The 18,453-nt window shown below is 39.5% G+C and overlaps 1 protein-coding gene across 1 annotated transcript in view; it reads left to right on the top strand.

Moving 5' to 3' along the window:
* LOC139304590 (putative uncharacterized protein MYH16) overlaps positions 1-18,453 on the top strand; it is an 85,143-nt gene that overhangs the window by 2,826 nt on the left and 63,864 nt on the right. The window contains exons 2-5 of the mRNA XM_070928523.1: positions 527-676; positions 10,886-10,956; positions 16,133-16,256; positions 17,942-18,121. Coding sequence (XP_070784624.1) covers positions 527-676; positions 10,886-10,956; positions 16,133-16,256; positions 17,942-18,121 — 525 coding nt within the window. The remainder of the gene's footprint in view (positions 1-526; positions 677-10,885; positions 10,957-16,132; positions 16,257-17,941; positions 18,122-18,453) is intronic.

The following is an 18,453-nucleotide window of genomic DNA, read 5'->3' as shown; positions in this document are numbered from 1 at the left end:
GGAGGTAGTCAGATGTTCTTATAGCTCAGTGAAAAGTTGCATGTTTGTCAATGATCTGTTTTATTTGCCTAAACATAATCATAAATATATAATAATAATAATAATAATAATAATAATAATAATAATAATAATATATGGATATTGCAGGGAAAACTAATGAAAAAATGTGCCAGTGAAACTTTGGCAGATACTTATGAAGATTGTGTTTATATGTTCATAAAAATGTAATTGTTTTCCCTAAAGCATACAAAGCTATAGAAAATAGTTTTATATCATTGTAATTCTTTGGAAAATGGCTGGATTTTGTTTCTGAGTGACCCAAGTTGTACATCATTTTTGATGCACCAATCATGTGTTTACTGCTCTCTCTTTCTAAACGGTAATTTTAGTTTGTCATTGATTTGACTGACTCAATAAAATAAAACAATTTGTATTATAGAAAGAAAACTGATTGGTTCTACTGTCAGCTTGTTAAAACAGAGCAAATAACCCACTGTTTGATCCTGCTGTGCTGTTGTTCTTGTAGAAGAAAGTAAATTTCCTGCGGTCTTATGTGAATGACCTCGCAGACCAGAACCAGGTGCTGGTTCAGACCATTGAGGAGCTGCAGAAGGAAGCTGACCACAAAGTTTACAACCGGAGAATGAAGCTAGGCATCTCTGATCGTATTTTGGAGGTAAGATTTTACAAATGTTTTTATAGCATTTTGGCTTAATGAAATAGTTGGCCCAAATACAGTATAATTGTTTTCTTTGATATTTCTGTATTTAAACAAATAACCTTTTAAACTGTAATCTTTATGGTATTTATTTCCTTAACAGATATTAATATCACCAGGAGAACCATCTGCAGAAAATACTCTCCCTATGATAAATGGTTTCATTACATAAAGAGCTTTAGTATATTGTTAGAGTCATGTTTCCCAGTATACCGGCAATGGCAAAAATTTTATTGTACATGCAAACACTTGTTCAGGGGCTGATAAAGCACAAGTTTGGAAATTTGGATAGTAATGTATACAGTATGTTTTAGTGCATGGAAACTACAACCTGAAGATACCCACGACTCCCCTTGTGTATGCCCACACATGTATGAAACAAGAGCATGAAATACTTGTAAATGCAAAGGAAAAGTAAAAGAAAAATCGGGCTCAGCTGTCCAGGGGAAACCCAGCAAAGATTTGTAACATGAACTTTGGGTGCAAACCCGATTTATATCCTTTGGATATATACAGATAAATGTACTTACTTACACATTACCTTCCTGTTACCAATCTGCAGTAAGTGGAGCAGCATATGTCAATAGAATGAATGCCTACTCATAAACAGCATCTGTATACAAATATCAAGCATGCATAAACATGACAGTGGTAAGAATTTATTCAAAAGAGAGAAAACAAGAGAGAATAACAGCTCATGGCTTTCTTTTCTATTATGCACCACCATTGTCTCCAAGATCTTTTGTTTGTGTACACTACTCGAGGCCAAGGCCTCTTCGACTTTACAGAATCCAATCAGTGGAGATCACAATGAATATGTTTAACAGTTAAGTCCATGACTCATTGTTTAGACAGAATTATATCATATATAGAATAATGGCAATAGAGAAAAGCAACTAGGACGAGCATGGAGCGGTTCCACAGTTTTCTGTTTTTAAGCATAATGGCAGGAATTCTTTTTTGAGACCTGGTGTGAAAGATACAGCAAACTCTAATAGTAAGCTGCATGTAAACTGTAAAAGGAGTCAAGCAAACAAAGGTCCTCTGTTATTATCTTTTAAGTTTGTGGCCCCCACCATTTTCCGGAGGAAACCACAAATTAGCATTCATTCTTAGTGGACTGGGGGTGGAAAGCTGAGTGCAAATATGCTCTACCAAAGTGTTTTTCTTCTTTTATTTCCAAGATTGCATCAACACAAGGCAGTACTATAAAGACATCGTCATCACTTGATGTAGTGACCTTAAGGTATTGTTCGGTTTTAGTTATGGCCAGGCTTCTGTCAATATTTGCTCTTCTGAGTGGATTTTGCACACAGAAAAGTAATTATGGCTTATTGTGCATCAAGGTACTTATCTGCTATTATAGAGAAGGTCAGAGGGCTAACTGTATGCTCTCTACATTGGTAACAAAGGTCAGTGTAATACAATGCAATACATTCAAAACTGTCGATTTTTTACTTTCATCAATTTAAAACTTAATTTAAATACCAGCATCTACATAGTTTCTGTTCTGTAGAGCTTTGTCAGATGCCTTCACTGAATAGGCTGTATAATACATATGTTTCTCGCAAGCTATGGCACAGTACCTGCCTACTGAATGGTGAGAATGGCCACGATTAGTTTCCAGATGAGTTATTGTCAGTAATGGAATTTTAGGCACTTTATTTATTTGGCTCTGTTGTGCAGATTACAAAAACTCACAGCTAATGGGTAAAAGGTGAAGAAAAAATGTGTAAAACCGACGTTCTCTTAGTTGCCAAGAGTCCTTTAGTTCATCCGGTTGCACATTTTTGTTATTGTTTGTGACAACAACAGCTTCTTTCGGCAGACAAAGAGACACAGCGTGAGGGGACATGATAATTTGTTGCCGTGCCATCGACCCATCTTCTGAGCATTTGAATCTCAATTTTCACCTGTCTTAAACAATGCTCTCACTATCTCTTTATGTTACTTTGTACGTTTTCGAGGTCTAGATTGGTAAACAAATACAAACAAATGGACTGCCTCACTCAACAGTCTATTAGGATAGTCAGGGGACAACAGTGTGTTTCTGCTCTGATGTCCATAATGTGAAATCCAATCAAATGAAGAGCATTTAGAGCTACTTATGGACTGTTCCACCATGTAAACGATGCAATGAGCTCTGTAATAGGAGCTTGGCGAACGTCTGATTGAATCGTAGTGTATGGTCTTGTTGACGTACAATAGGGTTGAACTGTAATGGACACTAAACAGAGTTTGTTTTGTGGTCATAATATCATGAAATCAAAGGCATGTATTGTCTGTTCTAGACTGCTGCAATTAGCCTGTTGTCTATTTATCATCCATAGGCAGACGGATGTAGCATCATCTTGTTCCCTGCATACAATACAAAACTGAATTAAACTGTACTTGGTGAATAATACTGAACATCTGTAACCTGTAGTACCCTTTAAGTGGTTACAGGACAATACCTTAAGTATGTGGAAGATCAAGTCGATGTGGAATAAGGGAATAATTTAAAAACCCATTCAACTTCTCTACTATTAATAGCCAATGGGACACTATTGTCCTCACCTGGCAACCCCCCAATTAGCAATTCTGTGCAAATACTATTTGACCAAGGTCTTCATATTGAGGTTCATGTAAGCTGTAGCAACAAACTGTAACAGCAAAGGATTTCATTCTCTTCAGTAGTGTAGTATTCATTGACACGGGACAGTTTGGATTTAGATGTAGATGCGTATTTGGTGTTTCACTCAGAGAATCTGTATTAGTGTTAGGATGTAGACTTCCAGTCCTTGTGGTGATCTTGTCAGCTAGTGAAAAGATTTTCGGAAAATGCTGAACTTTCTTTGTGTCAATTGGTTACAATAAAAACCAATATTGTGAGGAGTCATTTCCTTCAATCTCGGTCTCTGTAGAAATGTTTTTTTTTCCACTTGCGTTACTCCAGGCAGGTCAAAGGCACCAGTGCAGCTCCAGAACAACTCCTGGAGCTGGCAGGGATTCAGTATCTTGCTTGAAGATACTTTTGTTGGCCAGATGGTTGCCAACTTTCAATGGCAGTTAGAAGATGAATAAAGCCTTTAATTTAAGACGTATAATTAGGAAAGGGAAAATAACCAGTCTCACTCTTAATGTGTCAGTTCATGTCATCATATATTTTTGGTCAGTAGTTGTTTGTCGAACTCTTTTGTCCAGAGATAGTTTGTCTACGGTCGGTCCAAGATTTCTCAACAGTTATTGAAAGAATTTGTTACAAATAATTGAGGATCACTGGTGTAAATTCCTATTTAGGTCACTGTCTGACCTTTTGTCTGTCAGAATTTGAGGTCAGACTTGAACTCTGTTACACAATTCATCCTGCAAAGTTAACCCATGCACAACGTTGATGTTTTCTGTTATCTCTTGGTTCTTTATGTTTGTGTTCAAGTGTTTTTGTGCTTTTTTCAATTGACATGTCTTTGTATATATTTGCAATTTTGCTTTTGTGTGTGTGTGTGCATTATGTGCAGTCTTTCTGTGTGTGTTTGTCTGTTGGGTAGATTTTTTAATTCCCAGAGTTTAGCCCCTGGCCTGCAGGGCAGTATGGGGGACTGTGAAGGCCTGAGGGGGATCAGAGTAGATCAGAACAGATCAGTAGGGATCATTTGGGATCACTGGCCTTCTCTTTGATCCACTCATCCTGTCATCTCACCATTCCCACACAATTTTCAAACTATTACCATACCAGGCATAGTCCAAATGCCCACACGTTAGTAAACAGATTTTTGCGACTCTGTGTCCGTACTCGAGATGTGTGGTATTCTGTTGTGCTGTGGCTTAAATTAGAAGTATCCCATTAGCTATGCTTGTTAGCTTCCATTGTTTGTGAAAGACAGGGTTAAGAAGACCTAATTTTCTTTTGTCTTATTTGTATCTGAGAAGAAACAACTAGGTTATAATAAGTGTCGACTACAAATTTGCTAACTGAGTGCTGGGAAATATCTCCAGCTGTGGAAAGAGTGTTCAATTTTTTTTTGTGTGATTCAAAAAGTGACTGTTTATGACATTCCCCATAAACGACAGAACAGGGGCTATTAAAATCTCAAGGCCCAGGAACCAAATGAGAAAATTGGTCTCATGACTTAATCCATGCTAATGAGAACATAATTTTCCCTGTCATGAGGAGCACCGTGCACAGTAGCACTCTTAAGACCCATTTTGCTTCCTGACTGTAGCTCAACAAACCAGTACATAAAAGATGAAATCAGTAAGTTATGGCGTAGCTGTTGGATGAAAACCTCTTGATCTCCAAGAGAGGAACTTTTCTGCCATCAACAAAACGGCCCTCTTTTCACGGTGACCACAACTTTTTTAATTCATACACACTGCTTCTCAACCACACATACAGATGCATTAAAATGAAGCTTTAAACTGTCTCCATGTCACAGGAGCGACACAAATACATTAGCAATTCAGTGAGGCTAATTCTAATAGCATTATTGATATTAAGAAGAGAATTAGACTGGCTAACCTGTATACTGTTCATGCTTTGGACAAAATGCAAAAAAAGCAGTTGCTCCAAACCTGGCTGACCCTGCAGTGACTGCTCCGCTCAAGTCAGAAGGTGGAAACTCAATTCAGGTCTGCATTAAAAACGGTCTCTGAACTGTGACCTTTATCACCCCCCACACACTCCTCTCTCTCTCTCTCTCTCTCACGCACACACATACATTTGCTTGTGTAGCAGCTGCTCTGAGGGAGAGCGGGAGTGAGAGTGAGAAAGAGAGAGCAGGGGAGGTCAGGGGGTTGCGATGGTTGACTATGCTAATGCTGTTGTTAATGACTTTGCTGTGAGTGATAATTGATCGTCTTCATTACCATATTAACTTCACTGCCCCCACCAGTCCCCGACCCCCTCAAACCCCCAGTCTCTCTCTATGCAGTCATGGATGCCCCTGTTTGATCCTTCAAATAACGAACTAATTAGCTTAATTAAAATCAATAGAGGTGCCAATACCAGGTTAGACATTTCAGGGATGCCGTCTCTATCTGCAGGGAAAGGAATTTTCAGAAAGACAGGATGGATGGCAGGAGGTTAGAGGAGCAATACATAAACAACAGGAAGGGTGGGAAAAGGTGAGGAGCAAGAGGAAGAAAAGCAAGAGAGACAGACAGACAGACAGGGACAGATAGAAGAAAGCGAAGCAGTTATTTGAAAAGAGAGAAGGATATGAACAAAAATAGCGTGAGGTGGGTATGTACAAACAGACAAGGAGGAAGTAAGTGGGATGATAGGAGTTGCAAGTGTAATGACGAGGTAAAATGTAAAAATGAGTGGACAAGGACAAAGACAAGAAAGCATGAGAGAAAGAGAGTGAAAATATCAGAGGAAAGGCGGGAGCCAGAGAGAGGGGATACTAAACGAGAGAGAGAGAGGGCGAAAGAGGTTCCTAATGCTGATTTATGAGTGCTTGACGGTCGTTAGCTGGAATAAATGGCTTGTAGGAGTGGCTGCAGCATTACTCCCTGTACAGGATACTAAGTGCATTGTAAGGTCAGCCATAAGGCCAAACTTACATATGTAGTGCTCTGCCCTTGTAAACCTTTGTTAATATATCAGCCACAGGATGGGACTGTAACTAGTCCATCTGATACACCGAGATGACTCTGGCTCCCTAACCTGTATGGTAATTATTTTATTTCAGTTTTGTTTTAAGGACAGAACTTTTTTATCTATCTTGGACACAAAACTTTAAAGCACCTACTGTGTTTGGTGTGAATATGCCTATTTGCTACAATGTAGTGCTGAAATGATTAGTCAATTAATTGATGAGCAGATGGTCGGAAAGTTAATCTATAACAATTTTATTAATGATTTATAATTTAAGTTCCAGGTTCTCAAATGTGAGGATTTGCTGCTTTCAGAATCAGAATCAGAATCAGAATCAGAAACTGTTAATTGCCAAGTAACATACATTACAGGGAATTTGCCGTGGTCTGATGGTGCTTTAACATATAATCTGACAGACAACATACATGTAAAAATATAAAGGTAAATTTTTGAAATTGAAAAAGCTGAGTATTTACAGGTAGTGTAAAGTGAATATCGGATGTGGACTGTCAGCCAAAACAAGCAATTTGAAGATGTCACTTTGGCCACTGTGACACTGTAATTGGTATTTTCACTTTTCATTTTTCTTTTATAAACTAAACAATTAATTGATGAATTGCAAAAATAGAAGCATTTTAATTGATGATAAAACACATAAAGTTGAAGTTATTTGCAGCCCTGCTACAGTCCATGCTAATGATTTAGCATTTGTTGCTAGCAGTGAAGCAACATAAAAGCACTGCAGCACACCATTTGCTGAATGTAAAAATGCTTCTTCTTTCAATGGACAGAGAGCAGGTTCATAAAAAGAGTTTATTGTGCAAATGTTTTGCATAATCTATAAACCAGGCAGACATCTGCCACTGTGGGTTTGGTATCGCCTCCCCAGGTTATAAGTAAGCTTTATATACATTCTCCCAATCATTCTGCAATGAATCGGGGTGGTAGGGAAATTTCATATTTTAAAGCAACTGCCAGTAGAATTTGTAACATGATAACTTTGTGACCACTTGAGTCCCTTTACAATCAAGTCTTGCATCACTATTGTAAATACGACTCCCGCTGTGCAGATTGCACAGATAGGACGAATATATTTTCAGAAGATGTCGTAAGAAACTGTCCGAATGTAAAATGTAAAATGGAATAAACTTGTGTGGGTATATATATATTCTGTACATTTATATATAGGTTCATCGAGTGCATTTTGATGCCATGCAGTATCTTTTCAATATGGCACAGAGAAAAGCCCTGAATATAAGGCAGCAGATGTGTGTGTTTTCCTGTAGGCTATCATCATAGTTGCATCACTTTACACTCGCATCAAGCTCACACTGGACAAAATTAAAGTCCACATTTTTAGTACACACTTACTCTAAACATGTGAGCTTTGACATAGTAGAACAAGACGCTGGCATGTTCCTTCCAGTCACCATCACAAACTACGAGTCGCATTATCCTATTTTTTTTTTCACTCCTCGCTTTCTGTTGTGATCTCGTGACTCACGCACACACGTTCCTGCTTTTGTTTTTTCTCCTCTGTTGCTTTCAGTTGACCTAGCTCCAGACAAAAGGAATGGAGGGGAGTGGAAAAATGGAATGATTGCGTAAATGGAGGGCTATTTTCAGATAGAAAAGAAACAAGAAAAGCAAAAGTGAGGTGGGGAAGGAAAAAAGAAAAAAAGAACAGGAAAGAGGAGGCGAGGGTGAGGGGCAAGTGGATGAGACAGGAGGAGACAAGAGAATGTGAGAGAGGTTGGAGGCGGGAAACAAAAGAATAGAAATGGAGGGCAAAGGAAAGAAAAAGAGGGACAGTGACAGTGGAGAGAGAAAGTGAACCGATTATGTGAAAGACTGTTGCCACAATAAGTTTTCTTTGTTTCTTCCTATCTTAGTAGAAGTACTGCTGCCATTTCTACTTTTAATACTATGTACTTTGACTACAAGTACTGCTGCAGTATATCTGCCACTATTATTGCCTTTCCTCCGGTGTCTATCAGTGAACAGGCTCATAGTGACAGCTTTTGTGTGACTATTTTCCACATCCCTGCCTCCTCTACTGGAGACTGAGACGTGATCACTTTGGAAGAAGCAGTCCTGCTTGTTATAGACAGAGCACCTTCTGTAACAATGCATTGCATATGCCTGTTCTGTTTGTCTTAAAACAGAGTGAGAAAACGAAGTGATGCAACAGCCGTGTAATGCGCTCTTTGTTTCTCTCACTCTCGTACTTCTTTTTCTCTCACTCATGCACTCTGCTGATTTTGACCATTACTTTAATAGTATATATCCTCACCACCCTTTAATGGTATAGTTGTATTACACATAACAAAAACACACACACACACACACACATATATACGCACAAGCCCTCCCTCTAACAAATGAGTTTACCGTGGTCATAACCTTCACAGGGCTCATTATCATAGATTGCAGGCCTTTTCATAAAGCTGAGACCACTGGTGACGGATTACTAACAGGATGGACACACACACACTGTGATCCGTAATGAGACCTTATTCCGGACACCCAACCCAGCTGCCTGTAAATTGCAGCCGCCACTCTGCCATACATACTTAATCAGCTAATGTTGTTTTATTCCATATTATTAATTTGCCCCTGTTTCTGATTTATCTAAAGCGCTCTGCATCACACCAATATTTTGTCTCCTTTACAGTTCAGAGAGGCAGAGAGAGAGAGAGAGTAAGCCGTGTGCTTATTCATGTACTTAGGGGATTGCATCTGTAATGAATGGACTGGCTGTTTAGGCATACATAAGGCAGCCCACTACTCACCTTAATAATGTAAGCAGGTCGTAACTCCTGCTAACCCAAGGGTATATAAGGCATGCATACACACACACACACACACATATATTGACACTGCCAAACACACACAGCCTACCTATATTAGCCACTGACCTCTGTGTGTGCCAGGTCTTCTCATTGTCACATTGCGGCTGCATTGGAATATGAATGTTTTATGATTGGGGGAGAAAATATTGTGTGTATGCGTAATTGTGTGCCTTTATTTATGTTGTTTTGGGGGACAACTAAGCCCACTTTATTTTGATGAATAAGAGATACTACTAAAGATAATATACACTATAAAATTCAAACAACAGCTGTCTTATAAAAAAAGATCTTCATGCTTCTTGGAAAAGGTTGTACAGTGGAGTCAGGTAGAGGAACTAAACAAGTCTGTCTGTGTTTATCAGTTGTTGTTTCCTGTATTTTAAAGTGGTGTCCTAAAAAGCAACGTGTTCACTTGGCAGACATAAAGGTAGCCAGTCTGCCCGCATCATGCATCAAATATTAACTTCACATATAATGGCTCCATCCGCTCCAGCTCCTCTTTTTTTTGATGCTTTTGTGTGTTCTTGTGTGGTTACTGTTTCACTACCCCATATCCTGCATCCACACATTTGCACACATACACATACTTAACACTTAGCGTATGCATAATTTAAAAACACACACACGCAAGCCCATACTTAAAGCACACACACAAACAGACGCATACACATACATGTGTTGACCTGTGAGTCATTGCTGTCAGCATTGATTTCCTTTTCCCAGAGTGACCCCTGTCACCACAGCGATAGAGTGGCCGATATTTCACCAATACTGCTAGGTCTCTCTCCTTCTTCCAAGCCCCCTTTCTTTTTTCTCTCTCTCTTTGTACTTGCATCTCCCTCTTTACTCTTTTCAACTGCCTGTCCGTCCCTCTTGTCCTTTGTCCCCTTGTGTTTGTTCTCTCTTTTTAATCGTCCTGTGTAATGAAAAAGCTGGGCCCACTGTAGCTGTTTACCTCTCTTTTGCGCTAGGTTCATTTGTATTCTTTCTTTATGTACTTTTTTTGCACAGATACAGTATGAATTGACCTCACAATAACATTGCTGACCTGTATTTCCCACACATCCTCCACAGACCAATGTTCAGTCAGTAAAAGAGACAGAGAGAGACAGGCAGACAGGCTAATGGCCAGGGTTATTTGAGTCCAAGGAGTTGCACTGTATCTGAGAATGAACAGGAGACCACATGTCTTTGCATCTACAAATGTACTATCTCTTCTTCTCAATGTCCTTTCAGAGCAAGTGACTTCCTGTGCTACTATTGCATTAAATATATATTTTTCAATCCCTAAAGAGGAAAGCCAAATTAAGTCATTAGAGTAATCAAATTTCATCTTCGATTCTTTCTTCTGTATTTGAAATTGTCAGCGCTCTCATTAGATAATGTTGATTTGTGCACTTTTGGCCCTGTTTTGAAAACGAGCAGAGCAGAAGCAATTAGTCAGGGGTGACACACTTCACACCTCTGTTCCTGTGTACTGTCAAACTTCATCACAGTTTATAGCACTTGAGAATTGTTTCTCTTTATTGAGTGTCTAATTAATAAATAGTCAAAGTGGTATTATTGTGAATATGTCAGAGTTAGTTATATTTCAGAAACTCAAGTACAGTGTTTTTTCCCATATGATAATGTACTCTGTCATTAAAATTCACTTCAAGCTGCACATTACACAATCTCCTCATGTCCATAGCAAATGAATAATCATTGCTGCAAATGCCCCATGTGTTTCTCTCCCAGATGTCTGAGGTTGATCTGAAGGCTTTGTTGCTGGATGAGCTTGTTGGACCTCCGGCTCACATCCCACACAGGTATGTATAGCCAGACATGCTGTATGGATGACTTCTAATGATTATTAGTTACTCAGCTCTTACTCTTTTTTTCTCAGGAAAAGTTTACTCTTGACTCAAATAACTAATAACTTCTTTATAATATCGCCATGAATTGACCACACACATACACCCAGTGTAGAGAAAGGTAACAGAGTTGGCCTCAGGGACTCTGTCTCTCCTTAGGGAGGTTGAGCTCCTTAGGGAGTCGCTGCAACACCACTGTCCCCATGGCAATATGCAAATCCCCATGTGATATTTCCCACCATGCAGTGCTCCAAGGCCCCTAAAGACCTGTTCCGTTTCTACTTTACACCTTTCTGGAAAGACAGATTTTTCTCTTAAGTTGCACGCATTTTGACAAAACTAATGAAATAAGCATTTTCTGAATCTAAATATTCATGCTCATACATATGTACCTATTCCCGATTTTTCCATCCCAAGATAGACACCCGGACTCACCAGACCAGGGAGAGGTTTGATATGAAAATGACTTGAGTTCTGATAATCTCTATTGCTTGCTGAAGCTAGTTACCTGGTGACAATTTTCAAAATGTTTAGTTTTGGCTGTATGGTAGAGGCCTTTAGCAGTGTGATACATTTGAGAAGGTGACTTTTGTCAGTGAAAACTATCCTGCGAATAAGACAATGAAATGTAACAACCATGCACTTTAATACTACTTATTCACATCAACTATCCATTGAGGTCTTGCCCTGACAACATGTTAAGTAATAGGTCTCTGTCAAATACTACATCGTAAAAGTGGACGTAACTTAAGTGTGATTACATAAAATAAATAAATTGATTTTGAAACATAGGGATGAAATTACTGTCAATATTTGTTTTTTCAGAAGCTGTCATATGAAAAGTAAGAACACATCCAAGTATGGTCGGAAGTAACCAGTCAGTAGTTTGACAGCCTGCAGTGCAGCCAATTAAAGCACCCAGCCAAGCAGGAATTGGTGGTCTGGCACAAAGTGGCACAATTGAGTTTGTGGCTGTACGGGTTTTCTTTGCCATTCCCGCGAAAGGCACTGAAGGGCGTGATGGATCCTCAGTCGGCGTACTCGCTGTCAGAGGCGCGGGGATTTGCATCACACCTTGAGCGTTTTAAATGGCTGCACATATAATAATAATAAAAAAAAATGAAATAAATGAAATGAGTAAATCAGGTCTCATGAAATGAAATGACAGGCAGGTTGAAACAGCGGGTGAGTGTGTGTGTTTCTTGCCACCAGCGTCAACATTAAACACATCAGATTGAAGCCACCCTCCAGGGTAGCATCACTCAGCCAGGTGTGTGTGTGTATGTGTGCGTGTGCATGGTGAAACCTAAGTCTTTTATCTACTTTTCCATTTCCTCTGGTTTTTTGTTTATCTACAGATTTATTTATATATTTCAGCTGAAATGGCGTACAAGAACACACACACACACACACACATTGATCTATCGATGTATTGATGTGTGAGTGGGTGTCAGTTTTTTATTTTCCATCTCCCTCCAATTTTTTAATTATTTTCCCTTAGTATAATCTCCTGCAGAGTTTTTTACACTTGAGTTAACTTGAGTGCTGTTTTCCTTTGCCAAAAGCAGTCAAAAGTTAGTTAGGTAAAAAAGGAGCTTTGACAGAATATCCTGATTCTCATTTGGGAAAGGTAGGAACTTAACTTATTTCACACTCCGGCAGTATCCCTCAGTGTAACTGTTCTAATTCAAAACTCCAAACTTTTCTTTGTTAACAAAAGTGATAAGGTATTAAGGCTTAGGAGACTGGAGATTCATTATTGTTAAATTATTATTTTTCTCATGGCTTTGCTTGTTTTTCTACTGTCCAGCTGTTTTCCTGACAGTCCCCTGAGTCTCCCCTTACCAGTTTCTTCTTTGCAGTGACAGTAGTAGATGCACATTACTTTCTATCTCTGTCCCTATACCCCCCCCCCCCCCCCCCACACACACACACACGCACTTCTCTCCCAGGACAGGAGGAGGATATGTCTCTTTTTCTCCATATTGACTTTCCCAGGTCAGGCTCCTCTTCTCCTATTAGGCCAAGCTAACTGATCAATACGCGGGCCTGGTGGTCTGCTGTGTGGACATGCAGACAGACATACACAGCGGGCCGTGCCCCAGCCAAGTGCCACGCTCATTAACACACACACACACACGTGCAGTACACATAGCTCCCCAATCGCACACTCTCATAAGTAGGTCTGTTTATAAAATTCATAATGATACAACTGACTGTAGAAACTTGTATCTGTACTGTAATAAAAAAGATATTTTAAGATCAATATAATGACTAAATCAATCAATCGTGTATGAATCTATAAATCTCCATCCAGCTGGTTGCTTCTCTGTCAAATATGGAGATGTAACAAACTCCTCCTCTCCTCTGAAACCTTCTCCTCTCTTCTCCTCCCCTGCTGTTTTCCCAGCTGGTGAGTTGTGACATCTGCAGTGCTGCGACATGGATAAGCAGCTGCCAGAGATGGAGGGAGGGAGGGAGGGAAGATGGGAAGGATGGAGAGCCATAGAAGACAGTGCAGGAGGGAAGTGAAGAGGGAGGGGGATGCCTGAGGGAGGGGTGAGGGGCACTGACAACCAGCAACAGTTAGGTGTACAGCAGGGGGAGACAAGATTGTGTGTGCGTGCGCTTGCATAAATGTGTATATGTGCATATCTATGTGTGAGAGTGTGTATCTGTGAATGTACTACTGTATGTGTGCACATGTGCGTGTGTGTGCATGGCAGCGTGCCAGGCGGTGCCATCTGGCTGCTTGACAGAGCTCTTCTCATTAACAGGGAGGTTAATTGCTGTGGCAGCACCCAGGCTGTGTTAAACATCACCCTGGGGACATGGGGGCAACAGACAATCTACATGTTTGCGTACACACACATGTGCAAATGTGTGTGTGTGTTAGTGTGTTTAAGCATAACATGTGGCAGTGGAAAGCCTAAAACTCTTTTCTCAACATAAAATGTTTAACAACAACCTGCAGTACGTTAGCCCTGGCATGTAAAGAGGCCGGCGTAGGTGTGTGTGTGTGCATGTGCATGTACTCTATGCCAGGCTACATGCATGTTTATATTATTCGTATGAATTATGTCTTGTCGCTGTAATGATGTAGAAAGAATTGGGTTTACAGAGCCAATGTCTATAGCCCTGAGGGCAAACACACATACACGCTTACATATATGCACACACACACACACACACACACACACACACACACACACACACACACACACACGCACACACACACACACACACACACAGGGCAGGAGGAAGGGTGGCAATTTGCATGTTATTACTGCATATTCATGACTAATTTTGTTAGCCTTGCCTAATAGGCTTGAGTGACAGCTTGAGATATTGAGAGCCTGCTTTAATATTACACACTCACGGTGATACACGCACACACACACACATGCACACACACACTCTTCAGTCACATTCACTCGCCCTGCTCTCTCTGTCCGCACACTAATCATAACAACACTTATGGCTCTAAATAGGAATTCCCTGTTCATCTGTTGGTTTGACATTGTGTCATTTGTTTAGCACAACTACTGTATTGTGTGTGAGTGTGTGTGTTCATATAGTACAAATATGCATGTATACACACACATATACGCACAGCACTCTAAACCCACCACCCCACTGTGCAGGTGAAAATAGGGATGAAATTGGCTGCAGTTACTTTTCATTCAAAACCATCTTTCGATTTTCAACTTGTTCCCATTTCAGACCATTCGTCTTTAAAGAATCTCTCCTAAATTTGGGGTGATTTAAGTATTTTTCCACCAGACTGACAGGGAAATAAGTTTTGAAAATGCTAATAAATAGACCAAGCTTTTCCCCTCCACCGAAAAGGCCCTAAAATAATAAGAAAAAACCATGTTATAATGCAACTGTCTATCTGTTTGTCTTTTGTAAAAGTTGGGGATTGAAATTTGTGCATTTCTTTAGGGAGAGATCGTCTTTGTCTACACATTTATATACATCTAAAGGCTTCTGTGAATGCTTAGGAGTACACACAGTTTTTGTACATTCTTTTTTAAACAGATTTTCTACGTGAAATGCTCAGCAAAGTGATAATTCGTAACAAAGGAACACTGTAGTTAGAGTGGAATAAAAAAAATCAAGTGAATTGATAGCACAGCAGCACACACACTTTCCCATTCTCTTCTAGAGACAGAAACAGACTATAATCTAAAGTCATTTTTTTCCACACTCTCCTCTGTGGCTTTTACTCCATTTGACTGAAAAGTTTTTTTTTTCCTGAAGTGAAAGATTTAACTCTCAGCGCTCTCTATCCACTCACATGTCACTTTTGTCAAATCTTGCCTTTCCGTCGCTGCTTGGTGCGAACGTGTAGACACGCTTGATCAAATGTGAGTTTAACATTTTTAATCTGCGCAAAGTTTCATCAGAATAACTCATCTCATGAGGCTGGTAAATATGAAATTGTGTGTGTACGTGCATGTGTGTTTGTGAAGAGTACTGCACAGTACCGTGTGATCTGTTTTTTTCTTCTTTTTTTTCCTCCTTCCATCTTGGGTGTGTGACAGCTGTCACTGGTGACTCAGAAAGGTGTCTGGGCAGAGTTAACGTATTTTCACCGCTGGGAAATACACACTCACACACACACACAGACGCATATCAGCTCCAGTTGCTGTCACCTAGCACAAATTTCACCAGGCTCAGCATCTCTTTGCTGCTCTTGAATTAGATTTTTTTTCTGGATCACATTGTATACACACTGCATGCCGTTTCCATAGTGTTCCATACTTATTTTATGTTATAAAGCATTACATGATTTATTTAAGCATCTTCATTAACCATCAAGGTTCATTCAGGGTTCGTTTTGTGATACGTTTCTCATGTTTCTAATTTATAATACAGTAAACCAGCATGAAGACTGGCCTAGAAAAACATTGCCATATGCTAGATCTTTCATGGTGTTTGTCCATAAGCATTTACTGTATTTGGATAATATCATAATAATTAGGCACCTCTGTAATTCAGATCACATTTGTAACTTATTCAATACACATACTGGAAATTGTACCATATATCAGCAGTTGATCATGTTTTTCTTGTAATTCTTTGTCATCTAACATCCTCCTTTTCTCTCTCTGTCTTTCTGCTATAGTGCCGGTTCCTTGGTCAAGATTGCATCTGAGTTAGAAGACCTGAAAATCCAGTTGCAAACCAAGGACATGGTCATCTCTGATCTGGAGAGGAAGCTCAGAGAGAGTTTCCAGCTAAAGCAAAAGGTAATCACCTGGACTGGTCCTCTATTTGAGCTTATTACGAAGGATAAACTCAAGATCAAGATCATCTGTCCAGTCTTAAAACTAGTGAAAAAAAGTGAACATATATTCCTATTGGTTAAGATAATACGCATTCTCTCCTCTGTTTCTCAAATTTAATTGAATGCAGTATATTGCATACACCCACATGTATTTGGACTGACATCCCTCATTTTAACGTGTTGTCACAGGTTTCAAGGTACTTCCTAAAATAAGTAAGCCTGCAATGTAAACTAAGACATTGAATCTTATCGTTTTAGCAGAATGTTTCCACCACACTTCTAAGACTGCCTACACAATTAAATTACTTGTTAAGGTGATTTTTTTGCAGCGTGCTTGTTATTGTTTAGAAGGCTGTCTGAGAGGCAGAGAAGTCTTTTTTTTTTTTACGATATTGGTTTGGCAGCTGTGCTAGAAGCGCTCCATGTGCAGCCAGGTTTAACAGGAAGCTGAGGCGTGTGTGATGAATTACCAGCATATCTCAGAGCCCTGGGTAACAAACATGGCGTTGCCGGCCGGGATTAAAAGGGAGAGTTTTTTATGGCCTTCCCACACCTCCTTACAGGGTGTCACTAAATTATACCCACTGCTGTTTTACTGTCTTCTGTGGCTTACGGTTAAGACACGTAAACACACACAGGCTTGCAGAAATGAACACGCACATGCACACACACACACACACACATACATTTTGTGGTAAACCCGGCTTGTTGGTTGTTTATGTGTGTGTTGGCTGGTTACTGTTTATTTATGCTGCTTGTGAGTTGACTCATTTGCACTGCCACTAATTAGTGGTTTGTGTGATTACAGAGCCTTAGAGAAACAAGTAGAGTAAGTGGAGCTTGTTTTGTTAATCACATTTTCAACAAATGTTGATATATTTCTTTAATTCTGCTTGTGTGTCTGTTTAACTGGTACGTCTGCAATGCAGATGTACAGATAGATCTGCTGTCACAGACTCTCTCGCTCTCTCTCACACACACACACACGCACACATACACACACACACACACACAGCCAGGATAAAGATGATTGCCACAGAATTTCATCTTTGTTTCTTAGCAATAATGTATGAACTGAATAAGTTTACCAGAATCTGACACCTGTGAGGCCCAATTAAAACAACTGCATATCCTTAACAATGAAAACAATACATGTATTTAATTCCTTTGAATTTGTCAGTGTGGAATGTTTTCATGCGTAATGATACGTGAATCACTAACATTGCAGTGTTTCCTTTACATAACCCATACCACTGTCATCATTATTTTATAGTGGTTCATGTTTTCCTCTGCTTGATCTCCTCTGTACAGTCTGACATCACCATAAATCACAAGGATTTAAGACATAAACTTCTGTTTTACTTGGAGAGGACTAAATATAAACATTTTAATAAATTACACTTATGCTAGATGACAATCTTCCATAATTACAGAGTTCTATTTTAAAATGAGATATTAACAATTCATATAAAAATGTATATGAAATGCTACTGTTTTGTTAGATAGCTTCATATGCATGCATGACATTTGTGAAGAAGTAATTAACACATTTCTGAAACGCAGCATGAAGATAATTAGTCACACTCACTGAAAATAAATTTCTTCCTTTGAAAGAATCTTTAATATTTGAACTCCTTCGTTGCCCAGACTGCAACGCAGGCGCTGGGGAGTAGTGAGAGGCTGGTGCACCTGCAGAGCGAGCTCTCTTGTCTGCAGCAGATCCAGAAAGACAGCTCGAAGGAGATTGCTGAAAAAGACATCTGCATCACCAAACTGCAAGTGAACATTCAGTTGCTGCAACAAGAGGGGGCCGACACACATGCTCAGGTGGGCACAGAGTAGTGGAAGAAGTATTTAAAGTACCAATGCAAAAATGTAGAAATATTCCATGACAAGTAAAAGTCCCGCCTTTACAATCCTACTAAAGTACAAAAGTATTATCAGCAAAATATACTTAGAGTATCAAAAATAAAAGTAGTTATTCTGCAGTAAAATGTCCCCTATGACTGATTTATTATTATAAATTACATCACTAGATTATCAATACTGATGCATCCATATGTAAGCAGCATTTTTGTCATTTGTTGTTGATCAAGGTGGAGCTACTTTTAACTACTTTATATACAGTTAGGAAGTTTAGTCCAGTGGTTCCCAACCCA

The sequence above is a fragment of the Enoplosus armatus genome, chromosome 21 (assembly GCF_043641665.1).
Source record: "Enoplosus armatus isolate fEnoArm2 chromosome 21, fEnoArm2.hap1, whole genome shotgun sequence".
NCBI lineage: Eukaryota > Metazoa > Chordata > Actinopteri > Centrarchiformes > Enoplosidae > Enoplosus > Enoplosus armatus.
Note: the sequence above shows the minus strand (reverse complement) of the source record. Positions and strands in the feature narration are given on the sequence as shown.